Raw genomic sequence first — 23,185 nt, forward strand, 5'->3', positions numbered from 1 at the left:
GATATTTGCCGTTATCATTTTGATCATTTCATGAAAATTGAGAGTATTTTTATCAAATTCACCTCTTCACTTGAACTGGTGGTTTTTTCAATTTTATGGAGCTTTTTTTTTTTTTTCAAAAAATTAAATGATTAACGACGCACAATTTCAAATATCCCTTCTATTAATTTTAAATTATAAAAATTAAAATAAAAAGTTATAATAATCTTATATACTATTTGGACTGAAAACCGTGCAGCCCAATAAAGGATTGGTATACCTAAAGTGACTGACCTTTGGTAAGTCAGATCTGCTGCCATTCGATTTTGACCAGGCGTGCTGCCTCTCCACTTCACCACCCAAATGCAATTATTCTAAATTCCCAAAAAGTCTACTATGCTTCCGTATATGATATGTGATTCGATAATAAAATTCAAAATTAAGAATTTAACAAACAGTGATTCAATAATATAAAAAAAAAATTATTGCAAACTGTACACCAGCGCATACTAAACGAAGTTCTTTAACTCATAGTTATCATATACTTTCAACTTTCTATGCAGGCCACCATCTCGTTGTAATATTCTAAAAGATCTTCTTAAGTTCTCAATCCCGAATCCAGATATTCGCCGGATCTTTTTTGACACGTCTTAATTCCGATGTCTTATATATATAATAAAACAGTTATCAACATACTAATCTCAAAAGTTTTATGAAAACTAAATAGTATAATATGTAATAGGTTTTTAGAAAACTCTAGCATGTCATAAAACCTTCATAAAACATATGTCATATATAGTGTGCTAACTAGTGGTATCAGTATCGTCCAAATGCATATAAAACTCTTTCTTTAGAAATTTCCTTCACAATTATCAATCGCCCGTAGGCTCCTACAGCACCCAACTCGAAGGTCAATATATGTGTCATCGCCCGAAGGCTCCTACATTACCCAACTCGAAGGTCAGTATGTGACCATTAGTTACGCACAAAAACCATTGAACATAGACTTTCCAAATATAGGTGTGTGTGTATCCCAAAACATCTTCATAGTATAAAGTTATCCATCATATATACTATAAAAAAGTGTGTAAAAGCATGCTCGTAAGTAGTATAAAGTCATCCATCATCAATACTACAAAGAACATTAGTTCGACAGAACATATGGTATTCCAAAATATTCTAAGCAAGGCATGATAATCATATAATATAAATCCAATTTACTCATAAAACGTAACCATTAAATCATGTTTTTCATGTATGCATTTCTACCATTAAATCATACATTTTAGAAGGGGTCCATTCACGTTTGTCTTGCACCCCCTCATGACATAGGAACGAGGTTTACGACACGCGCTATGAGGCATTCCCTTACCAGTGACATCGTGCCATCTCCTCTGCTTCGACACCATTGTAATTTCACCTTCTACTTGTATTCTGAACTAGATGTATGCTCTGAACATGTCATGTATCATCATTATGTATTCATTGTTGGTAGTTGAATATTATTTATATCACTATCTTCTCCCATAAACGAATAGTCACATCTTATTATTTTGCTATAATTTATACGCATGTTTAACACGTTATCAGTATGTGCATTCATTAAACGGCTTGCGTCACCTTCAGGTGTTGGCCATCACATGGCCATCGCAATGTCCCTCGGACATCGAAATTGAGGCGTGTCACTCTTTGTGAGGATCCCAAGAATTCGTGAATTTTTAAATATTTTTATTTAAAATTAAACACAAACAGTAACATACAAAAATCGACCCCACGATGTACGATGAACAGACACGATTCACGAATCTTCACCAAAAAGATCAGAAAAGGATTCTGTTGGCTCAATCTCAATGAGAAGTCAATAATTTAATGAAAACTACTAAAACTTTTAGAAAGCTCACAAAACCAAGGTACTCAATAAGCAGTAACGATAAAGAAGGGTTAGTTATGGTAAAGGGGCGAACAACCCAAGTTTGGAGAAAAGGAAACAACAATACGGAGTTTGATAAGAGGACTTCGGTAGGGCGTGAATGAAGAAGGCAAGATTCTTAGTTTGGGGGTGAAATATAGGAAATTGTTAACTTGTCAGCTTCGAGATATCAAATTGGAGAGAATAACCATATCAATATAATGTCTTTAAGAGAGTTTATGAGCTCGTATCACATTCTGTTACAAAGACGGGTTTAGGTGTAAGTTTTACTTATATGACCACGATATGTTGTCCAATCTTGTCTTTGATTAAAAGAAGCCTTTTATACTTCTAGATTCATCTATAACACATAAATTAAAATGCTAGAGGAAAAAGAAAATTTTTAATAGACTATTCAGTAAAGTTTAACGATGGTAAAAGTCAAATCTAACGGCTAAGACAAATAGAACACGACTATTAAGTAATATTGAAGCCACACTCGATTTCTAATCAAACCTAATAGTGATCCGGATGTCGAATTTCAGATTTGATTAGAGTTTTTTAAAGTTCAATGTTATCGAAATCAAAATTTCCAATCCAATTTGCCTACGCTGTCATTGTCAAGATCAAGTGGGATCCCATCCCAATTATGCATGAGCAACCCAACATTCAACTGCTAACAACCAAAAAATCCAACATTCAACGTTCCCAAATAACCAAAAAGGAATAAAAGAACAAAAATTCAGCGTTACTCCGACGAATTGGTTGCCGCGTTTCGGCGAGAAAAGGAGGGAGGGAGAAAATGAGATCGGACGTAATCGGAGACGAAGAGAAATGGCTGGCGGAAGGCATCGCCGGCATTCAACACCATGCCTTTTACATGCATCGCGCTCTGGTACTATTATTTCTCACCCAATCACATTTTCCTCTCCCAAAACCCTAATTCTCCGCCATCTTGTCCGATTTCACATTTCAATTTTCGCAGGACGCCAACAATCTCAGAGACGCCCTCAAATTCTCGGCCCTGATGCTGTCGGAGCTCAGAACCTCTCGGCTTTCGCCTCACAAATACTACGATCTCTGTAAGCTCTCACGTTCTTCGCCCGATTCCTAACCTTTGACCTGATCCGAGTTTTGATTTGGATTCTTGATTCTAATAGATATGCGAGCTTTCGATGAGCTGAGGAGGCTGGAGATGTTCTTCAAGGATGAGAGCAGACACGGCGTTTCGATCATCGATCTCTACGAACTTGTTCAGCATGCCGGCAACATTTTACCAAGATTGTAAGTCATACATTGTTGAAAGCATCAAATTCTTGCTGGGAAATGTTGTCGTTTCTCGAAATTAAATAGCTTTTAGTGCAGTGAGTGTTTTATTCTTATTGTTTCAGCTCGGTCAGTGCATGTGAATTTCATGTTGCTTATTTAACAGGTATCTGCTATGTACGGTAGGATCCGTGTACATTAAATCTAAGGAAGCGCCGGCCAAGGACGTACTTAAAGATCTTGTCGAAATGTGTCGCGGCGTTCAGCATCCAATTCGAGGGCTCTTTTTAAGAAGCTATCTTTCTCAAGTCAGCAGAGACAAGTTGCCTGATATTGGTTCTGAGTATGAAGGGTAAGATTGTTTTAGGGGTTAGATTTGTTACTTCATACATTGATAAAATGGAGAACGATTTTATGACCAGAAATAAATCAGAATCCGTTTTATGCTGGAGCAAAATTCTATTGTCGAAAATGCAAAAATTTTCTTCGATTTGGGTGGTTTTGGCTAGCAGTAAGCTTTGAGTTTAATAACATTGGCTTTTTATGGAATCCATGGATATCATGTTGCTTGATTTGAGTCATAGTTTAATCTCCTTGCATTGCAGGGATGCTGACACTGTCATGGATGCTGTAGATTTTGTGCTACAGAATTTTACAGAAATGAATAAGCTTTGGGTTCGAATGCAGTATCAGGTTTGTTTGACATCTATGAAATTTATCTGCTTTAATGTCTGAATATGCATGGCACCAGAGTACTTGCATGCCATAGAGGTAAAAATGAACCATGAGGGCATGATTTTTGGCCATGCAGGTCTTATGGTGCTTGTGAATCATTCATCTTTGGCGATCCTGAGTTGAAGCCTTCTGTTGGGCTTTCTGGTCTGCAGGGACCTGGTCATGTGAGAGAGAAGCGCGAAAAGGAAAGAAGCGAACTTCGTGATCTTGTAATATCAAAAATCTGAACCTATCAGCAGATGAATCATTGCATAACACATTATAATAGAGAAATTACACCTTTCTGAATTGTCTTGGTAGGTTGGGAAAAATCTCCATGTTCTCAGTCAGATAGAGGGCGTGGAACTTGAAATGTACAAAGCCACTGTTCTTCCTAGAGTATTAGAACAGGTTCTTTAATCTGCTTCGCTTCTTAATAATATTGTCTTTTTGTTAACTCTTGAATACTTTCAATGTTCCTTTTCTAATATTTCAAACTTCTATCCAAATTGGTGTGCGCAGGTTATCAACTGTAAAGATGAGTTGGCCCAATATTATTTGATGGATTGCATAATCCAGGTCTTTCCAGATGAGTACCACTTGCAGACACTGGAGACATTGTTGGCTGCCTTCCCCCAGCTTCAGGTGCATAGCAGTGTCATTTTTCTCTCTTTTTTTTTTTTTTACTTCCACATGATTATGCATGGTTATTTATTTATTTGATTACATATGTAATGATAAATGCATATGTTAATCAATGGTTGCTTGGTCATATGTATAGTTGAAATAACAGCTCAAACCACAGAGGCCAAATTGGCCATTTGCCTCGATTACTTGTGGGTCATAGTAGCCTTATATTGTCGTTTATTCATATCGAGATATTACGCGCAATAAAGCAACCTTTTAACTCATTTTCCCTCTGCGTTATATATTTTCAAATGCAGCCAACAGTTGATATCAAGACTGTGTTATCTCAATTAATGGAGAGGTTATCAAACTATGCTGCGTCAAGTACAGATGTGAGTTATCTAAAAGTAATCTTTTGAGTCACGCTTCCACAATTTTTTATTCAGTTTTTCATTCTTATTATGGCCTTTCTCTCTTTCTGGGTGTTGTAATTTTGATGATTGTGGATTCTCGTTCAAGGTATTACCTGAATTTCTTCAAGTGGAAGCCTTCGCTAAATTAAGCAGTGCCATTGGGAGGGTAAGTTCCTTTGTTCTTTGAAGTAAATGTTTACATTGATGGCTACTCCCTCAACTACACTTCGATCCAGCAAGTAATAATTGGCAATTCAGTGCACTTTCTGTAGTATTTATTTAAAATTTTGTTGCAGAAAAAGTCCAAAGCGTTTTGAATTCTAAAAGGATGTAGTATGCCAAGGGAAAACAATGAATGGACAAAGCGATAATTTTTTGCTAAAAGGATGTAGTAACGGAGGCAGAGTACAATATGGAGAGATGTTTTTGGGGGTGACTTCTGATTTATTGAAAATTGTACACCACTTAATTTGTTGTCCAACCAACAGCCTCTTTATTAGATAGGATCCATTTGTTGTTTCGTGTTAAGCATGAAACATACTTATCTTTGTGGTTAGTACTTAATTTGTTGTCCAACCAACAGCCTCTTTATTTGATGTCTAGAAGTGTGTGCTAATTTAATGTATCACCTATATTTAAATTTCAGGTGATAGAAGCACAGATGGACATGCCTATTGTTGGAGCCATATCTTTGTATGTCTCTCTTCTTACATTTACCCTCCGTGTTCATCCTGATCGCCTTGATTATGTGGATCAAGTACTGGTAAGGTCTTCAAAAAAATATGTTTAGTTACTATAAATTTTCCCAAACTACATGCCTTTTGATGGGGTACCAGCCCGTCAACATAGCCATGCAACATGGATGCAATCTTCTTTTGAATTCGTTTCGATATGGATTATGTGGGCCATGTTTTGTAACAACAAAGGTAACTGGTGATAATTAAAATCTTAATTCATTTTTTCAGGGAGCATGTGTTAAGAAGCTATCCGGAGAAACCAAGCTTGAAGACCGTAGAGCAACAAAACAGGTTGTTGCACTGTTAAGTTCTCCCTTGGAGAAATATGATGACATTGTCACAGCCCTCACACTTTCTAATTATCCTCGAGTTATGGAATATCTTGATAATGGAACAAATAAAGTCATGGCAATGGTCATTATCCAAAGCATTATGAAGAACAACTCTTGTATCTCCACAGCTGATAAGGTACGAATGCATCTTCTGTTTCTTCTATTTTATCAGTATTTTCTTCTTAAGAATGTGATATATTGCTTCTTGTAGGTGGAGGTGTTGTTTGAATTAATTAAAGGGCTCATCAAGGACTTGGATTCTACTTCTGCAGATGAGGTGCAATTCAAAATTTAACTTAATAGATCCACATGAGTTTTTTTGTATTTTAATGTAAACTTAGTTTCTTTTGAAACACTTGCTGATTTTATTTTTGTTTATTTTTTGGCCGCCCTTGTTTTATTCTTTTGGTGCTATTGTCTACTTTTAGCTTGATGAAGAGGATTTTGCGGATGAACAAAATTCTGTTGCTCGCCTTATACACATGCTTTATAATGATGATCCAGAAGAAATGTTTAAGGTAAGTTGTTGATCTGTTGTATGTTTTGTAGTTTCTTGTGATGCTAATGTTACTTGAAGTTTTTGCTTCCATCTACAAAAATCATTGGCTGTGAATTGTGATTCAACTTTCAGAGAAATCTTACTTAGTTTTATGATTACTGATCTTCAGATCTTATGTACGGTCAAGAAGCATATAATGAGTGGAGGACCAAAGCGCCTACCTTTTACTGTTCCTCCTCTTATATTATCTGCACTCAAGGTATCCTATGCTATGCCACCTTGTCATATATCACATATTTGTTGTTTCATTTTGTCTATTTATGCACCTTTCACTACGAAGTAGTGGAATGTATTAAAATGTCCTCATTTTGAAGAATTGTTCAAAACGTTGGCTGTGGCTTGTAGTTGGTTAGGCGGCTGCAAGGTCAGGATGGAGAGGTTGTGGGAGAAGAAATGCCTGCCACACCGAAGAAAATTTTTCAGACTTTAAATCAGGTATTTAGATGAATGCACTTGGTTGCTTCGTAGTTTGTTAGGCAATAATCCTTGGGGAAGACCTTTTGTTATGTGGTCGTTATGTACACGTCTTCATCTTGCTGCATATAATCAATAATGGTGCTGTCTATATTATTTCAGATCATTGAATCTCTTTCCTCAGTTCCGTCTCCCGAACTGGCCTTAAGATTGTACTTGGAATGTGCTGAGGTACGCCACTCGACGGTTGGTTAAAGCATGGTTTGCAGGCTTGTTTTAATCCAACATATCTTGCATGTTTTTGTACCACAGAGAAAGAATAGGGTTTTAAATCTCTGACGTTGTAGCTGCAGACTTACTTTTGGTTCCAACCTCTTTGATTTGATTCATGCATAATCAGGCTGCTAATGACTGTGATCTGGAACCTGTTGCTTATGAATTCTTCACTCAGGCATTTATATTATATGAAGAAGAAGTTGCGGTAATTTATCTATCAGCATCTTGTCATTTGTTTTTTTCTTTCCGGTTGAGAGTATCTTGTGGTTTATTAAATAGATTTGAAGGAAGTTTCTTCAAGTGTTCTAGCATTTCTGTAAAAGACTGCAGTGTGACATTTAGCCGTTTAATTTAACAACATAATGTGCACCTCAATTTTAGGATTCCAAAGCCCAGGTGACTGCAATACATCTCATTATTGGGACTCTTCAGAGGATGAATGTATTTGGCGTTGAGAATCGGGATACTTTAACACACAAGGCTACAGGAGTAATAATTCTCTCCTATCGTCAGATCCTTAGTGTTTTCAATCTGTTTATGTAAAACCCCATAATGTATGTTTTTCCTTTCTCAGTATTCAGCAAAGCTTTTGAAGAAACCTGATCAGTGCCGAGCGGTGTATGCATGTTCACATCTTTTTTGGGTAGATGATCAGGATGGTGTTAAAGATGGAGAAAGGTAAGCGTATCCAAACTCAGTGTTGGACTTAAATATTCCCATGGATTTATGCATGTCGATGCATTTCATTTGCAGCTGCACAAATACCCCTGCATGTTGGTTTATCTTTATCATGGAAGCAACTTTATGGTGATTAAAGAAACCTTTAGTTACATGACAAGTAGTGGTTTTTGTTACAGGGTCTTGCTTTGTTTAAAACGCGCATTGAGAATTGCAAATGCTGCTCAACAGATGGCCAGCGCAACGCGGGGTAGCAGCGGGCCAGTCACACTCTTTGTTGAGATACTGAACAAGTCGGTAGTCTTTGACTGCAAATTTGAAGATGGTCACCTCTAAATTGCTTGTGTTGTATAATTTAGGGCTGATTTGTGAGTTATGCAACAGGTACCTCTACTATTTTGAGAAAGGAAACCCCCAGATTACAAGTGCTGCAATCCAGGGATTGGTGGATTTAATTAAAAATGAGATGCAAAGTGACTCTGCAAACCCGAATCCAGCCCCAGATGCATTCTTCGCCAGCACATTGCGGTACATACAGTTCCAAAAACAGAAAGGTGGGGTGATGGGCGAGAAATATGCGTCTATCAAGGTCTGACTCGTCTGCATGGATTCTAAAATTTTAGGCCAAGAGAGTTTGGGGTTGAGAGGAAGAACAATGTGGAGAGGCGGCGAGCGAGCGTAATCTATGGAAAATGCCCCTGGATCCTACATTAGGAACTTTGTACAGTTTCGAATTCGTTTCCTCTCTCCCTCAAGGCAGTTGCTTTGTTTATACGAGAAACAACTTCTAGCGTGCTAAAATTCTACATCAAGTTTGGGTTTGCCGTTGGTTCTCTCTTTTTCTGGGGCAAACGAGTAGTATCTTTGGACTGAAGGTTTGCCATTGTTTGTCCTGGGAAGCTTGTTATTTATTATTTAGTTTTTTTTTTTTTTTTTTGGTAAAATTAAGTGTTAATTTTATTGGGAATGATATTGGTAAATTCGAAGTCAATTAGTCCTTTTCTTTTATACGAACAATATTCTGCGTTAAACAAGGGTGTGTAAAAAGTAAAAATAAATGTGAATAACACTTTTCTTAAATATCCTGAAACTACTCAAACTCGCTAGTTATGATTAAATGAACATCTTTTTCGTCAAAATAATGGATAATCGCCCAAGCAACGTCTTCTAAAGTAAGTTTTTACTGAGATAAGCAATTGAAATTTTGATTTAACCCAAAAAGGAATTTTTTCAAAAAAAAAAAAAATTTGAACCAAAAAGGAATAAGCAAAGATGAAAAAGATAAGCAGATAAGGGAGGTGTGCCAGCTGGCAAAAGCTTAGCTTGGCTAATGGCTAGGTCAGTCAGCGCTCCGACCAGAATTTTTACTTTTTGACTCTCCTCGTCCAGTCGTCCTCCCTCTTTCAAATTTCAATTTCTTCCCCTGCACTGCTACACTCCCTCACTCTCTCTCTCTCTCTCTCTCTCTCTCTCTCTCTCACCTAATTGGGGGTTCTGCTAGCAAAGATGGCGTCCTGCTGATCTCAGAAGGAAGTAGTAGCATCGGAAAAGGAGATATTTTCGGGTGGAAATCTGCTGCTTCAGTCTCTAGGGTGAAAAATTTGAGAATTGAAAAGTGAAATGAGCGCCTCCAGGTTCATAAAGTGCGTGACGGTCGGCGACGGCGCCGTCGGCAAAACCTGCATGCTGATTTCCTACACCAGCAACACCTTTCCCACGGTCAGTCCCATTTTCGTAATTTTACCGCCTTCCTTCTTCCCAGTTCAGTACAGCTGTATGCTTCAGTTCTTGCTTCTTCCTCCGGAAATTTCGGGGATTTTGTCTTATTTGTCCAGCTGCCGTCATAATCGTAGACAAACTTCAAACATTGATTATATTTCACTAAAGCTCAAACTTGAACCTTGATTTAGTTAACTGAAGAACGACATTAGTTTTATCGAGTATTCTTAATTATTGTTAACTCTCTGCTGCTCCACATTTCTGTCTGGTGTTTCATTAGCCGTAGGATTCGCTTCTTTCGAAGTTACTGTCGTGCTAATTCGTGTAGTTGAACTTGGATTTTCATATAATTTACTAAGTTTGTGGTTGTAATCGAAAAACAGGACTACGTACCGACTGTTTTCGACAATTTCAGTGCAAATGTTGTTGTGGATGGGAGTACTGTCAACCTAGCTCTGTGGGATACGGCTGGTGATTTTACTACTCACTCACTCCCCTGTTACATATGCGAATTCGTTTCATTTTGCTTTTGTTTTTCCCTGTATTTTGGGAGTTTTAATAACCATATTCTAACAGGGCAGGAGGATTACAATAGATTAAGGCCCTTGAGCTATCGAGGGGCGGACGTCTTTATCCTTGCTTTCTCTCTCATAAGCAAAGCCAGCTACGAAAACGTTGCAAAAAAGGTTCCACATCTTCTTTACAATCCTGTTTACTTTCTGTTTTACGTTGTATCTCTGTTTGCAATAATTTCAGTATACAATGTCTTCATTGGTGTGTGGATGAGTTGTTTCATATTTTGTTTTCTGTTTCAGTGGATTCCCGAACTGCGCCATTATGCACCTGGCGTTCCAATAATTCTGGTTGGAACAAAGCTTGGTAAGATCTTTTTCTCAACCCCTTTGTAATGTATTTGTATATTGTTCTCGTGCATGCTAATTGTCCTATGTTTGTGCTGGTGTCTGATCTAATGCTTTAGGGTCCCTGTAATTTTTGGGACTATGGACGTATAACTTCCCATTTCTTCCATGTAAGGACCAGTGTCATGGTTCAGTTATTTCTAAATTTCTTTGAGTCTGCATTGAATACTAGCACTTACTTTCGATATTGTCTTCAATACCACTCTGTTTTAAGATTGATCTTTTGGTTACTTGGTCATTTAGCAATTTATCACTTTTATTCCTGTTGTTGAGTCAACATTTCTTTCATTATCTGGAGCATTATTGTCATCACTTATTAGTTACTACTGAATTTTCTTACTCTTTTGGTGAACGAGGTGCTCAATTTTATGATTTTCATTGCAGATCTTCGGGATGATAAACAATTTTGTATAGACCATTCTGGTGCAGTTCCCATTACTACTGATCAGGTAAGACTATTGCTTCACCCACAACCTAAATATTATCTTTCTAAGTTGGTCTACTGACCTTTGATTGTCGTTTTGGCCTAAAGGGAGAGGAATTGAAGAAACTGATTGGAGCACCTGCATACATTGAGTGTAGCTCGAAAACACAACAGGTATGCATATTTTTGTCTTGCCCTCTATCCAAATTTGTCATATGTCTTCACCCCTCATTGTTGACATGATTCATTGAAAATTTTAATGGCAGAATGTGAAAGCTGTTTTTGATGCGGCCATTAAGGTGGTGCTCCAGCCACCAAAGCAAAAGAAGAAGAAGAGAAAGGGACAAAGGGCTTGCTACATATTGTGAAGTAACGAGTAGATTTATGAGATGATTTGCTGACTGCCGACCTTTCTTTGCCGCTACCTCCTTTGTACTTGAAGTCCTTAAGCAGCAAACCGTGGTGTATGTATAGTATGTACTGACATTTTAGGGATTCATGTGATAGCTTTAGATGGTTTGTTTAAGACTTGTGTTCATGTATTTAAGTGACAGTTAGCTTTGCTAACACATACTTCTCCGTCTTTCACATATATTGCATCAACTCTTTCCGGATAATGTCTGTATAACACAGTTTGGTCGCAAAAGTGAAAAGTATACAGTAGCGGTCTTTATTAATACATCCCTTGAAAAGTATACCGTAAAATATTCTTACGCGTTACCCTTTATGTCATAAGAAGTTTTACATATAACGCCTTTGAGTCAATCGATCGCGTCTGTCTTTTGTTGCTGTAGACTAACTAATTGTTTGTAGAGACTACCGGGTCTTCCAATCAGCTGCTCGTGGCTTCCCATTTCGACCACCCTACCATTTTGTAGCAGGGCGATCCGATTTGCATCACGAATAGTTGACAACCGGTGTGCTACCATAATCGTTGTTCTACCCTCCATTAGCTTGTCAAGAGCCTCTTGGACCAGCTTCTCAGACTCTCTGTCCAATGCACTTGTTGCTTCGTCCAGAAGAAGAATTGATGGATCTTTCAGTATTGCTCTGGCAATTGCCACCCTCTGTTTCTGCCCTCCGGATAACTGCACTCCTTTCTCCCCCACCTGAGTTTTGTACCCTTCAGGCATTTGACTTATGAAACCGTGTGCATTCGCTGCTTTCGCCGCTGTCACTACCTCTACTTCCGATGCTTCCTCGTACCCATACTTTATGTTCTCATAAATTGTTGTGGAGAACAATGCCGGCTCCTGCTGAACTAGACTGATTCTCTTCCTCAATGATTTCAAGTTCAAGCTTTTGATATCGTATCCATCAATTAGAACCGTACCAGAAATGGGGTCATAAAATCTCATTACCACTGCAATCACTGTACTCTTCCCCGAACCACTTGGCCCGACTACAGCAAGGCTCTTTCCTGCTGAAACCCGTAAATTCAAATAGTCGAAAATGGTGATATCCGGCCTTGCAGGGTACCAGAAACTCACATTCTTGAACTCTATATCTCCTTTGACATTGGCAACAACATTTGATCTGAGATCATCACGATGTATGGCTGTTTCTCGCTTTAGGATACTGAAAATTGGGCTGAGCGCTTGCGATCCCTTCATAATTTGTGGTGTGAGAGCTAGGGTTTCTGCTATACACAGTGAAGTGACTATTAAGACCATAAAGGACTTCATGATATCTCCAAAATTCGAGTCTTTATCCTTGATTAGTACTGATGCATACCAAAGGCCAAGGGCATAAGAACAGAATGCGAAAAACTGCGATAAACCGTAGCAGAAGCCTGATATGTGGCCTCTTAGAACTGCTTGCTTGTTTGGCTTGTTTAGTTCCAAGGAAAACTGGAGTGATATCCGTTCTTCGCAACCAAAAGCAGCTACAGTACGTATGTTGGCAATCGCTTCGCGTGCAATGGAAGTTGCTCTTGAGTAGGCACGGTTGTAGTCCCCTCCGAATCCCTTCAGAAACAGTTGCTGTGGATACAAATCAAGAAAACCGAACATATGTTGGATTGAAGATAACAACAATTAAAAATAAACAATGTGCAGCTTTTAACAGAACGGTGGTATTTTTTATTCTGACCTCAGTTATGGAAGCTCCGATAAGTAGGGGGAGGGAGGCACTCACGACAGCTGCCATACGCCAACTAAACGTGAAGGCAATAACAAAAGCAGTCACCGTGAGGGAGAGATTCTGCACGATTGTTGACAGACGGTCAGCTAGAGCGCTTCGCACCAACGTTGCATTTGCTGCTAAAGTTGATGTCAGTGATCCGGTGTCATTCTCTTCCAAATCGAACCAACCAACTTCGTTCGAAAGGATGGCTGCAGTCAAAAACAAGAACCCGTTCTCAGTTTTGATGGATTTCGTAATGTGCATTACATGAGAAATAAAAATATGGTTCAATCTTTGAGGTCGAGAAGAACCTTTGAACATTAATAAACGAACGCGAGTTGTGAGCCGCTCCCCCATCAATGTATAAAAGTAGTGCTGCAGGAGATATATTGGGACAGTGACGGCAGCCAAGCCAACAAATATGAGAGCTATCCTATCAACAACATGTTTTATTTGAGAGCCGCCAGGAGCGTAAAACACTGTCAATATATGAGTTATCCCGAGGGAGAAAAGAGGAGCTTCCATGCCAGCGAGAACTGCACCGACTGACCCAAGTATTGCGTAAGGCCACTCGGGCGCATTTAGTTTCACTAATTCCCATACTGGTGCAGGAGCAGAGCTGGTCTGATCGCTTGGCTTCTGCTGTTTTGTTCTGATTGCCTTGTCCTCCAGCGGATAGTTATTTGTGGTTCCACGAAAGCTGGATTCTCTCGAAGAATGTCCAGATACTAAGCCAGAATCTTTACCATGTTCAAGTACCTGCATGCTCACCAGATTTGCATACTCCCCTTTCTTGGACATCAGGTCTGAATGGTTGCCACTCTCAGCAAGCTGACCGTTCTTCAAGACAACGATTGTGTCCACATCTTGGATAGTGGACAATCGATGAGCAACGATGACTGTAGTTCGATGCGACATGATTTTCTCTAGTGCCTGCTGAACAACTAGTTCTGATTCTGCGTCAAGAGCGCTTGTGGCCTCATCTAAGAGTAGTATTTTCGGGTTTCGCAGCACTGCTCTTGCAATGGCTATTCGCTGCTTTTGCCCTCCGGAAAGCTGAGTTCCTCCCTCTCCTGCCTGAGTGTTGTAGCCATCAGGCAATCCTTCAATGAAAGAATGTGCATTTGCAGCTTTAGCAGCTTCCATGATCTGATCCATGTCTGCGTCTTCTTTACCTAACAAAATGTTGCCGGCTATGGTAGTTGCGAACAATGCCGGTTCTTGACTTACCAATCCCATCTGTTCTCGCAACCATTTCAGTTGGAGAGTTCCAAGTTCATGTCCATCCAACAGTATTTTACCTTGCAAAAATTTGTTCATGATTTAGACCTCAAAACAAGAAACGAAATGGTTATTAGACAGGACCAGAATACCTGAAACGGGATGGTAGAATCGCTGAATCATGGATATAACGGTGCTCTTTCCTGAACCACTAGGGCCAACAACTGCAAAGGTCTTGCCAGCTCCAATCGAAAAGCTCAAGTTATCGAACACCATATTTGATCGTGATGGATAGGTGAAACCAACCTCACAGAAGTCAATCTGCCCAGACACTTTCGGCAACACTATTCCGTTGTCCGAGACCTTACAGGATTTGGAATCCGAATCAATCATCGTCGTGATATTACCAGCAGCAGCTCTCCCTTTTGCAATTGCAGCAAGGTTTGGAGCAGCTTGGCCAAGAGCACTAAATAAGAAAAAGGTCTGCTTTTAATCACGAAACTGGAAATAGTAAATGCACACATAATTTGGAGTGGACTTACAATCCGCTGAAGATGACATTGATGATTGTTGTGAATGCTTTCCCTCCGTTCGTGTCATGATGCCTTACAAGTATGCTGGCATACCAGAGAAGCAATGCCCAAGCGCAGAACAACAGCCCGTATGTAAACCCTACACCAACTCCTTTTGCAACACCGGTCTTCTTTCCCAGCTTGAGGGCCTTGTTCAGTGAGGTTGAGTATGCTTCAATGGATCTGTCCTCTCCCCCGAATGAGTACACTGTACGAATCTGCGAAATAACCTGGTGTATGCAACATGTGTGATGAAAATAGGCTACATATGCGGCAAGATGCGTAAGATATCGAGAAATGCCTAGGACAGTAGTTTACCTCTTCAGCAACCTTGCCGGCTTCTGCATAAGCAGCCTCACCCTTTTCGGATAAGGTAGACATGGTTATAGTATAAGCTCCACCTGCAATAGCTATGAAAGGAACCACAGCCAAGGTCAGAAGCGTAAGCTGCCATACCGATGTAAAACCGATCGCAAATCCAGTAAGGAACTGTGAAAGGTAGCGCAAAGCATGGCCAGTCTGCATTCAGAAGATACAAGGAACAATGTTAATTATGTTACTCTAAGGACCTTCGAGAGAGATTTCACAGCAGTTTTGGTTGCGAATTACCTTGTCACCTATTGCATCTTGCACTAGAATTGCATCACTTGAAATGTGGAAAATAATGTTGGTGTCTCTGGCTTCAGTGTCGAAAAAATTAATGTCCTTGTTTAGAACTGATTGGAGATACTTCATCCGCAAACGAGCTGTCTGCCTCTCCCCGGTTCGCGTCCAGAATGCTACACCTGAAAATTAAAGCGTCAGCAAGGATACTTATACTTAGCCAACTTGGCTACGTTCAGGTCTGCTGATACTAATGCTCGTATAACTAATTTGACGAGTGTAATTTACAAAACGTACCAATCCATGCTGATGCGAAAAGAACGAGTCCAAGATATACCAAGTACAAAGCATACTGCAAATAAAAGAAAAAGGGAAAACTCACATACATATATCGAAACAGAACATCATCCCACGAAAGGATCGCGAAAAGGTATTCCGAAACGTTTGATCTTACCTCGGAAATCCGGGCAGACTGTTGTTGTGGATTCATCGCCAGATGTCCTAACGAATCGATCATGCGACCGAATAAAACAAAGAACACAGGAAGCACACCACCATGGATACAAGCCCCAACACTTCCCAAAAACATCAACACACAGTCCACCTTGTCAGCAGCAGCGAATAGTCCGAGGAACGACACGCTGCGCTGCTTGGTCGAGTTCGTTGGTTTGTCCATTTCCGGAAGCGGGTTTCCGTCCGAAAACTTGTCGGAGACAAGCTCTACTTCCTCCATAATGCCCACAGACAAAGTAAACTTGTTCTCTCACAGAAGAGAGGAAGAGAAGTGTTTATTTCCCGCCAATTAATGCAGACGCTGTATGACTAGTTGGCATTTCAACCAACAACTCGGCCCTCTGACTGTACTTTACCCAAAACATAATTGCCGTTTCTGTTGCTTTTAATTCAACAAGTAGAAAATTAGTTACTTGGGGCCCAAGCGTGGATCATTTTTCAAAGAGATATTTTACTATGACCAGAACCAATGTTATTAGACATATAGTGTATATGTTTGTATTTCGCGTACACTGAAAAATATCTATATTTTTTAAACCTATAGACCACCATGCATGTGATCAAAATTTCCAAATACGTATATATGTATACAGTTTAGTCACATCATCTTACACATTAATACCATGTGGTACTCATTTACCATAACGATGATATTCACAACTCCACATATATTTTCAAGCTTTTTCTATTTTTATTTGTACAATGTGACGGAGCTTGGAACTGAAAGTTAGTAGAACTTACGTATCAAAATTTGAAAAAAAATATATGGAACGAAAATAAAATTTCTACCTACAATATAATGTGTAGTTGTGTTACTTAGAATAACAATTCTAAATTCTTATAAATGAATTTCAGCACAATAAATTTCAATCCATGCCTTCCGGATTCGAATTCTTTTTATTATTTTTTTCTTTCTTAAAAAAAAAAAACAACTGGTGACAAGTCACGATTATCTAGCGTGGCTATGGGAAATTTCACCTTACCAGTGCCCATAGTCAAGAAGACTCACCAACTCGGAGCATCGAACCAGAAACCTCCCACATTTTTTCTTTATTAGAAAGCCGCAATCCGAGCTCTTCTATTCCATAAATCTTTGTAATATATTCGAATTCTCTCCCTCTACTAATAATAATACATGTAAAAAAAATTCAACCAAATTCCTAAAAGTCAAAGCAAAAATTAAAAAGCTAAAAGGGCCGGAAATATAGAGTTTTGGGCCTTTATTTACGACTTCCAAGCCCAGAACTGAAAGTTACTAGAAACCCATACAGCATAGAAACTAAGCCAGCTCAGTCCATATTTCCATAAAATTAATAGAGATTTGGGAATTAGGGTTTAAGATTTAGCAGACACTGGGATTTGGGAATTAGGGTTTTATCACTGTGGAATTTCCGTCGCCAACTCTCCTCACGACGATTGCTCGTATGTAAATTCTTAATTTGAACTTCAATTTCTTCTTTAACTTATTCCTCTGAGTAATTTTGTTTATATAATGCTTCGGTCTTTTCAGTAGCTGCTTCTAGTTTGTTTCTTGAATTCGCTGTTGGGTTTGTATTAGTATGAATTAAGATGCGGGTTTGATATTTTGGACAAAATTATTAGCTTGCATGGTAGCTGTTTGATGAAATGCTCAACTGAGCTCAAGACATGTTTTGGGTTTGACTTTGTTAATGCGTAAAGCTCCAACTGCAGGTGCAACAACGATATCTAACGGTGCATCGGAGAAGCATTTCATGGCATACTCTCAAGGCCGCAATTTCTTGTTCTGCGACTTGTGTGGGAGTTTGCTAAATTTGAATTCAAATAAGTATGCTCAATGCCCTCTCTGCAAGTTACAGCGAAATGTGAAAGGTAGAGCAAACTTAAGCTTTCGGCCATTTGTGTTAACTTTTGCATCTTTAATCTGTTTTCTAGTTTCAAAATTGTTTTGTGGATGAATTCATACTGTATTTTAGTTGTATATACTCAATTTCGAAAAGAGTTTACCTTTGGAAGTGTTTTATATTCTAACTGCTATGGAATTTATCAACTTAAATCATGGCATGTCCCGGGCTTTATATTTTTCTGTGGCATAAATACGTAATATTTTTGTAGGTTTATAAATCCCTGTAGGTTTAACTTAAATATTTTTCCTTCCTTGGTTTTGTACCTAATATGATTTTAATTGTCTTCAGAGATATCCGGAAGAGAAATATCTTACAAAGTCACTGCTGAGGTATGCCGAAACTAACTTGCTGATATATATAGATTGTAGACTATTGATACAAGTCTAAATCTATGTGTGGATAATCATTCTAGCCATCGTCTGTGCGTACTTATGCGTGCGCACTAAATTGAGTTGTCGTGGTTTGCACATTTACTATGATGTTGTTGGACAATTTTTTTCCCTTCATATTTCTCATGCCCCTTTCACAATATTCGAAAATATACCTAAGTAATACACTCAAAATGTTGGATCTGTTTGTAGTGTTAAATTGAAATCAGTCAGTTGACACAAACAGCGTCAAATTTTACATCTCTTTCCGCATCACAGCAAGAAGTTATTACTCTGTGTGCCCCTGTTGCAGGATATTAGAAGAGATCTAGGCATATCAATAATTCCAGAAGAGAAGGTGCAATTGCAAAAGGTAGCTGTGCTTTTCAGTTTTCATTTAAAGCAGTGGTATTTGTTTGGGAATGTGATTTCAATTTTTCTGATGATATTTTTCTCTGGTAAACAGACAGATGCTAAAACATGTGAAAAATGCGGCCACAATGAGCATACATATTACTCCCGACAGGTATGCTAGAATCGCTCGATCATCTAAGTATCTTTTCTTCGTTCTTTTTCGAGTCGTCTAATTATCTTTTATGCTGCCTTGCGTTCTTTCTTTGATACGGGTCTAGATGAGATCGGCAGATGAAGGGGCAACTACTTTCTATGTGTGCACCAATTGCCAGCACCAGTTTACTGAGAATTGATATATATACCGGAGATTGTAAGAGATTATCGGATCACAATGTATGCCTTGATAGTTGACATGTTCCTAACAAATCTAAACATTTATGCCTTGTATTGAGTATATATCTAAGATTTATCAGCTATGAGATCGAAGTTTGAAGTCATACCGAACGTGTTTTTTCACCAACACAGATTTGTCAGCTACAAGATTTTAAAGGGGAATACGATTGTGCCGAAGTGAAATACGTGCTGCTAGAGTTTTGTATTTCTCCTTGGGAACATGACTATAACAATCGGAATCAAATCTCAACTGATCAAAACTTTAAATATCGATGGTATGTTGCTCAAATATTGATGATATAACATTTAAAGACAGGAAATTTCAATAATTAGGATCTGAAAAACACACTTTGACCAATTCCCCAATTAAAACACTTAGAAACATCCTGGGGAATTCTATTTTAAGTCGTAAAACATTCGTAATATTATTATTTGGAGACCAACAACAAAAGGAAAAACAAATTTGAAAAGAATAGAAAAACATCCTCTGGTATTTTTTTTGTGCACCCCAATCAAAAACACAGGTGGCGATCACAAATTTCCTCAAGGAGAAGGGAGGAGAGGGATTACATGATTAATTTTTCATCACGAATTAACCCACTCACTTGCCTTTATTTACACAACTGACACCTACAAACCAAACCACGATCACCAACTACTAAGACAACCACCCCAACCATTCATCGGAGACGTAACAGACGGCAAAGGTTGTCGGTTGCTCCGGCGTCGATCCCTGCTGCAGCCTCGGCGTTGCAACCAAGCCTTGGCTGCAGAGAAAACCTTGGCAGGGGCAGGCTACTCGGAGGTGGTGAGAGAGTGAAAATGGAACCTGAAAACTTCTCCATATCACCCACACCGCCACCGCCACCGCCACCGAGACTCTTACCAATGGACGATGATAAAACCCTAGTAACATCTTTGGGAAGATCATTCGGATCGGGACCTAAACGGTTGGTGGAAGCGATGATCAAACACTCAGATATGGCTTTGAAGTCCTGCTTATTAGCTTCTTCTTTCTTGGAGGGCTTAGATTTCGGCTTTTTCGGGGTGAGAGATTGGCTTCTGGTGATCATGTTGTTGGTCTTCCTGGCGGCGGGAGGGCGGGAGGCGCCGCGAGTGCGCGATGGAAGAGACCGGTGGTGATGAGGAGGTCTGTTGGGAACCGGTAGAGGAAGGAGAGGTGGATTTTGATGCTGCTGCCTCTGCGCTTGTTGAAGATGTTGGTAGCGGTAGTGGTTGAAGAGAGAGAGAGAAGGTGGAGGAGCTTGGAGGAGACCTCCATGGAAGTTGTAATTTATGGGAGCAAGATTTTCAGAGCTTCTTCTCACCATTTTCATCTGCTTGCAGGCAGAGATTGGTTGCTCTACAACAACAGTTTTCATAGCCGAAAATTGCAGTTTTTCTGAATTTTGATGCGTAAATATAACAAAATAAAAAAAATACGCTCAGAAAATCTTTGATTAATATGCAAGATTTTCTGTAGAGATTTGGTGACAAAAATTTACACGAAATTTGAATCAAGAAAAAGTTTAGATGATAAAAATATCAAAGTGAATTCGACACAAGTTGAGATAAGTAGATCAAATATAAGAAATTAAGACGTCTAATAGAGATGAAGAAAACTTCGAAATCGGTTAGAGCTAGGAATTATCTTAACATATAAATTATAATTAGATATCTCAAAGGATTGAGTTGATTGGATTTTCGGTACACTTTGCATTACCTTGAGGAATCTTGAATCAGCTTTCTACCCCCCTTCACCTTTTTATAGGGGAATGCAACCCAACGGCTACATTATTGATTTTTTTATTTAATAATTTTACATTTTTTACGTATTAAAATATTTAACTGTAGGCGGCAACCGCCGGTTCGTGTCCCACCGTTGGATCCCGCCGTTGGGGAAATGTGGCCGTTGCTATCGTCCTCGGGTTCCTCGTAATTCGAACGGGCGATAGGGACTCGTCGAATCCTAGCCGCACACGTTGTCAATTAGGTGTGCCCACCACTGTTTTAAGAAAAATCATCTCTGTGACCTCACGTTCAGGTAGGGAAGCAAGAAGTGAGTGATGGCAGCTCTCTCCTTTTTTTTTTTTCTTTTTTTTTCCTTTCTTTTTTCTATTGATGAGTGAGATGCCTATTGAAAAGAGTAATGTTATTCGTATCATGTTTTTGTATCATATTTTCATATCACTTTATATGGTATTTGATGTGGACAGCATATCATTTGAATTAATTAGATTTTTAAATTTAGTTTATTATTTAATAAACTAATAATTAAGAAAAATTAGTTAATTAAATGATAATTGTGGTATACAAAGAGTCTTTCTCCTTCATTTCCTTGGGTTTTGCAAATTTTTCACATAATATGGCTGTCCACATCAAATGCCACTTAAAGTGATATAAAAATGTGATATAAAAACATGTTATGAATATCATTACTCCATTCTAAATTCGACTATAAAAAGAGTAGTGATAAAAATTGAGACGCATTGAGTTGAAGAACGAGTTTTATTTATCGAGGTAATTCTTTTTCTGTTTTTTTATTTAAACATTCTTATTCTACTTTTTTGATATTTATTTTTATTTTGTAATGTTGTTCGATAATAAACATTCTTATTCTACTTTTTTGATATTTATTTTTATTTTGCAATGTTGTTCGATAATATGAACTGCCTATGATTGTTAATTTTGATAATATGAACTAAAAATCTGAAACACTACACAATTTTGATAATTTTATAATAGTTCAAGATGAGAAAGAAAGCTAAAAAGTTGATAGACTCTCCGCAATATAAAATTTGGTAACAATATATAAGACCTGGTACGTGGTCGTTGACGAATTTGGTTGCACTCCATCGCATGGTCATGCTACTATAACACGTGGCCTGACTTCAGCTAATTGCTGTGCTGACCATATAAAATATGTTATCTAATGACCAAGGAGGTAAATGTAAATGCATGTTGGTTTTAGGTGTATTACTGTCGTTCGGTCACACATACATGCATGAATATTATTGTCGTATTTTTTAAATTCTTTAATTTGGGGTAAATGCATGTTGGTTTTTTAGGTACATTATTAGGGACGGATCCCTTTCTCATAATCCACCAATTACAAACGGATCCCTTTCTCATAATTCATTAAATTAGTGGATCCGTACTATTAAAATTTGATTCAACGATTAAAGTTATTATAACTTTTAAAATGGATTCATGTTTATAACTATTGGATCAAATTTCAATAGCACGGATCTCTTTCCCATTATTAGGGTTAAAGGCAGAGGAAGTAACTATTTAGCATTACGATATAGTGATATTCTTCTTCATTTGTAAGTGAAATATTTTAAGTTCGATTCACTTCTAATACGAATTTGAAGCCCAATTCAATCGTGAGCATTAAAGTTAATTATGTCTATTAATTACATTTCCATACTAAGCGCCATGCACGACCATACGTTCAGTTCATGGCTGATATTGCATTATTGAGTCCCAACATTAATCATGAATGCGTTTTTCTATGGCAGTGAAGTCTCTATCCATGGGCGTTTCTTTCAAACCAAGATATGATTTGTAACGTCCACAATGTTGACAAGGTATTAGCCTATTACGAAAGTAGGTAGATCGCTAGGCTAGCTAGATGAATGCTTTCTTCGACGGATTTGGATCCTCTCCTGCGCCAATGGAGAGGATTGACCAAGCATTGTAGGTCGTTGGATAAAAATTCAATAGTTACAAACATAAGGATTCTTTTAAAATTATAATAATTATAACTGTTAGATGAAAATCTAACGACCCATAATATTTGGTCAAGAAAATCCTCTTCATTAACTCATAAAAGGTTCCAAATCCTCGTAGGACAATACACACAAACACACATATCTGTTAGACAAGAAATAAAAATAGATGTGAAAACTAATTGTACTGTCGACGTTGGCCCCTTGATTCGCATAAATAATGAGTGTGTCCTTGCAGAAGGAAAAATGTGTGGTGTCCATGCATCAAATCATCTTTACTTTAAGCTTAGTTTTGTTTTTTTAACAAGAGGCGATAGAATTTTTATTAAAGAAAACTAACAAAAAAAAAATTTGAAAATTTTGAGTTTTAACTATAAGGACAAAATAAATAGTACTATGATTGATTTTTTTAGTGTAAAAATATGATTTTTCGTTAAAGTGAACAGCACAGGG

General features: G+C 38.3%; 4 protein-coding genes across 5 annotated transcripts; 3 read left to right on the plus strand and 1 right to left on the minus strand.

The window, feature by feature from the left end:
- Positions 1–2,518: 2,518 nt before the first annotated feature.
- On the plus strand, positions 2,519–8,984 carry LOC137729560 (vacuolar protein sorting-associated protein 35B-like). Its single transcript, XM_068468538.1, has 22 exons — positions 2,519–2,783; positions 2,874–2,970; positions 3,049–3,172; positions 3,321–3,506; positions 3,760–3,847; positions 4,042–4,098; positions 4,190–4,279; positions 4,391–4,513; positions 4,813–4,887; positions 5,015–5,074; positions 5,555–5,671; positions 5,874–6,113; positions 6,189–6,254; positions 6,406–6,495; positions 6,646–6,735; positions 6,882–6,971; positions 7,113–7,181; positions 7,351–7,431; positions 7,608–7,715; positions 7,801–7,904; positions 8,084–8,197; positions 8,289–8,984. The coding sequence occupies exons 1-22, from the start codon at positions 2,691–2,693 to the stop codon at positions 8,497–8,499; spliced, it is 2,373 nt and encodes a 790-aa protein (XP_068324639.1). The 5' UTR covers positions 2,519–2,690; the 3' UTR covers positions 8,500–8,984.
- Positions 8,985–9,289: 305 nt separating this feature from the next.
- On the plus strand, positions 9,290–11,559 carry LOC137729571 (rac-like GTP-binding protein RAC1). The gene is made up of 7 exons (XM_068468549.1): positions 9,290–9,623; positions 10,007–10,094; positions 10,200–10,309; positions 10,439–10,502; positions 10,928–10,992; positions 11,076–11,141; positions 11,234–11,559. Exons 1-7 carry the CDS (start codon positions 9,525–9,527, stop codon positions 11,333–11,335), a joined length of 594 nt encoding a protein of 197 aa, XP_068324650.1. The 5' UTR covers positions 9,290–9,524; the 3' UTR covers positions 11,336–11,559.
- Positions 11,560–11,717: 158 nt separating this feature from the next.
- LOC137729581 (ABC transporter B family member 13-like) lies at positions 11,718–16,255 on the minus strand. Its single transcript, XM_068468560.1, has 9 exons — positions 15,942–16,255; positions 15,785–15,839; positions 15,494–15,669; positions 15,203–15,403; positions 14,855–15,114; positions 14,465–14,778; positions 13,403–14,392; positions 13,059–13,300; positions 11,718–12,949 (listed from the first exon to the last, which is right to left on the minus strand). Exons 1-9 carry the CDS (start codon positions 16,218–16,220, stop codon positions 11,729–11,731), a joined length of 3,738 nt encoding a protein of 1,245 aa, XP_068324661.1. The 5' UTR covers positions 16,221–16,255; the 3' UTR covers positions 11,718–11,728.
- Positions 16,256–17,308: 1,053 nt separating this feature from the next.
- Positions 17,309–19,105, plus strand: LOC137736625 (uncharacterized). Of its 2 annotated transcripts, none has more exons than XM_068475866.1 (6): positions 17,309–17,422; positions 17,693–17,851; positions 18,175–18,215; positions 18,568–18,627; positions 18,721–18,780; positions 18,887–19,105. In XM_068475866.1, the coding sequence occupies exons 2-6, from the start codon at positions 17,734–17,736 to the stop codon at positions 18,959–18,961; spliced, it is 354 nt and encodes a 117-aa protein (XP_068331967.1). In that variant the 5' UTR covers positions 17,309–17,422; positions 17,693–17,733; the 3' UTR covers positions 18,962–19,105. The 2 variants fall into 2 exon arrangements, with proteins under 2 accessions (XP_068331967.1, XP_068331974.1); XM_068475873.1 differs by having other exon boundaries at positions 17,320–17,422; positions 17,681–17,851.
- Positions 19,106–23,185: the final 4,080 nt, after the last annotated feature.

This window comes from Pyrus communis, chromosome 1, assembly GCF_963583255.1.
Source record: "Pyrus communis chromosome 1, drPyrComm1.1, whole genome shotgun sequence".
NCBI classification, from domain to species: domain Eukaryota; kingdom Viridiplantae; phylum Streptophyta; class Magnoliopsida; order Rosales; family Rosaceae; genus Pyrus; species Pyrus communis.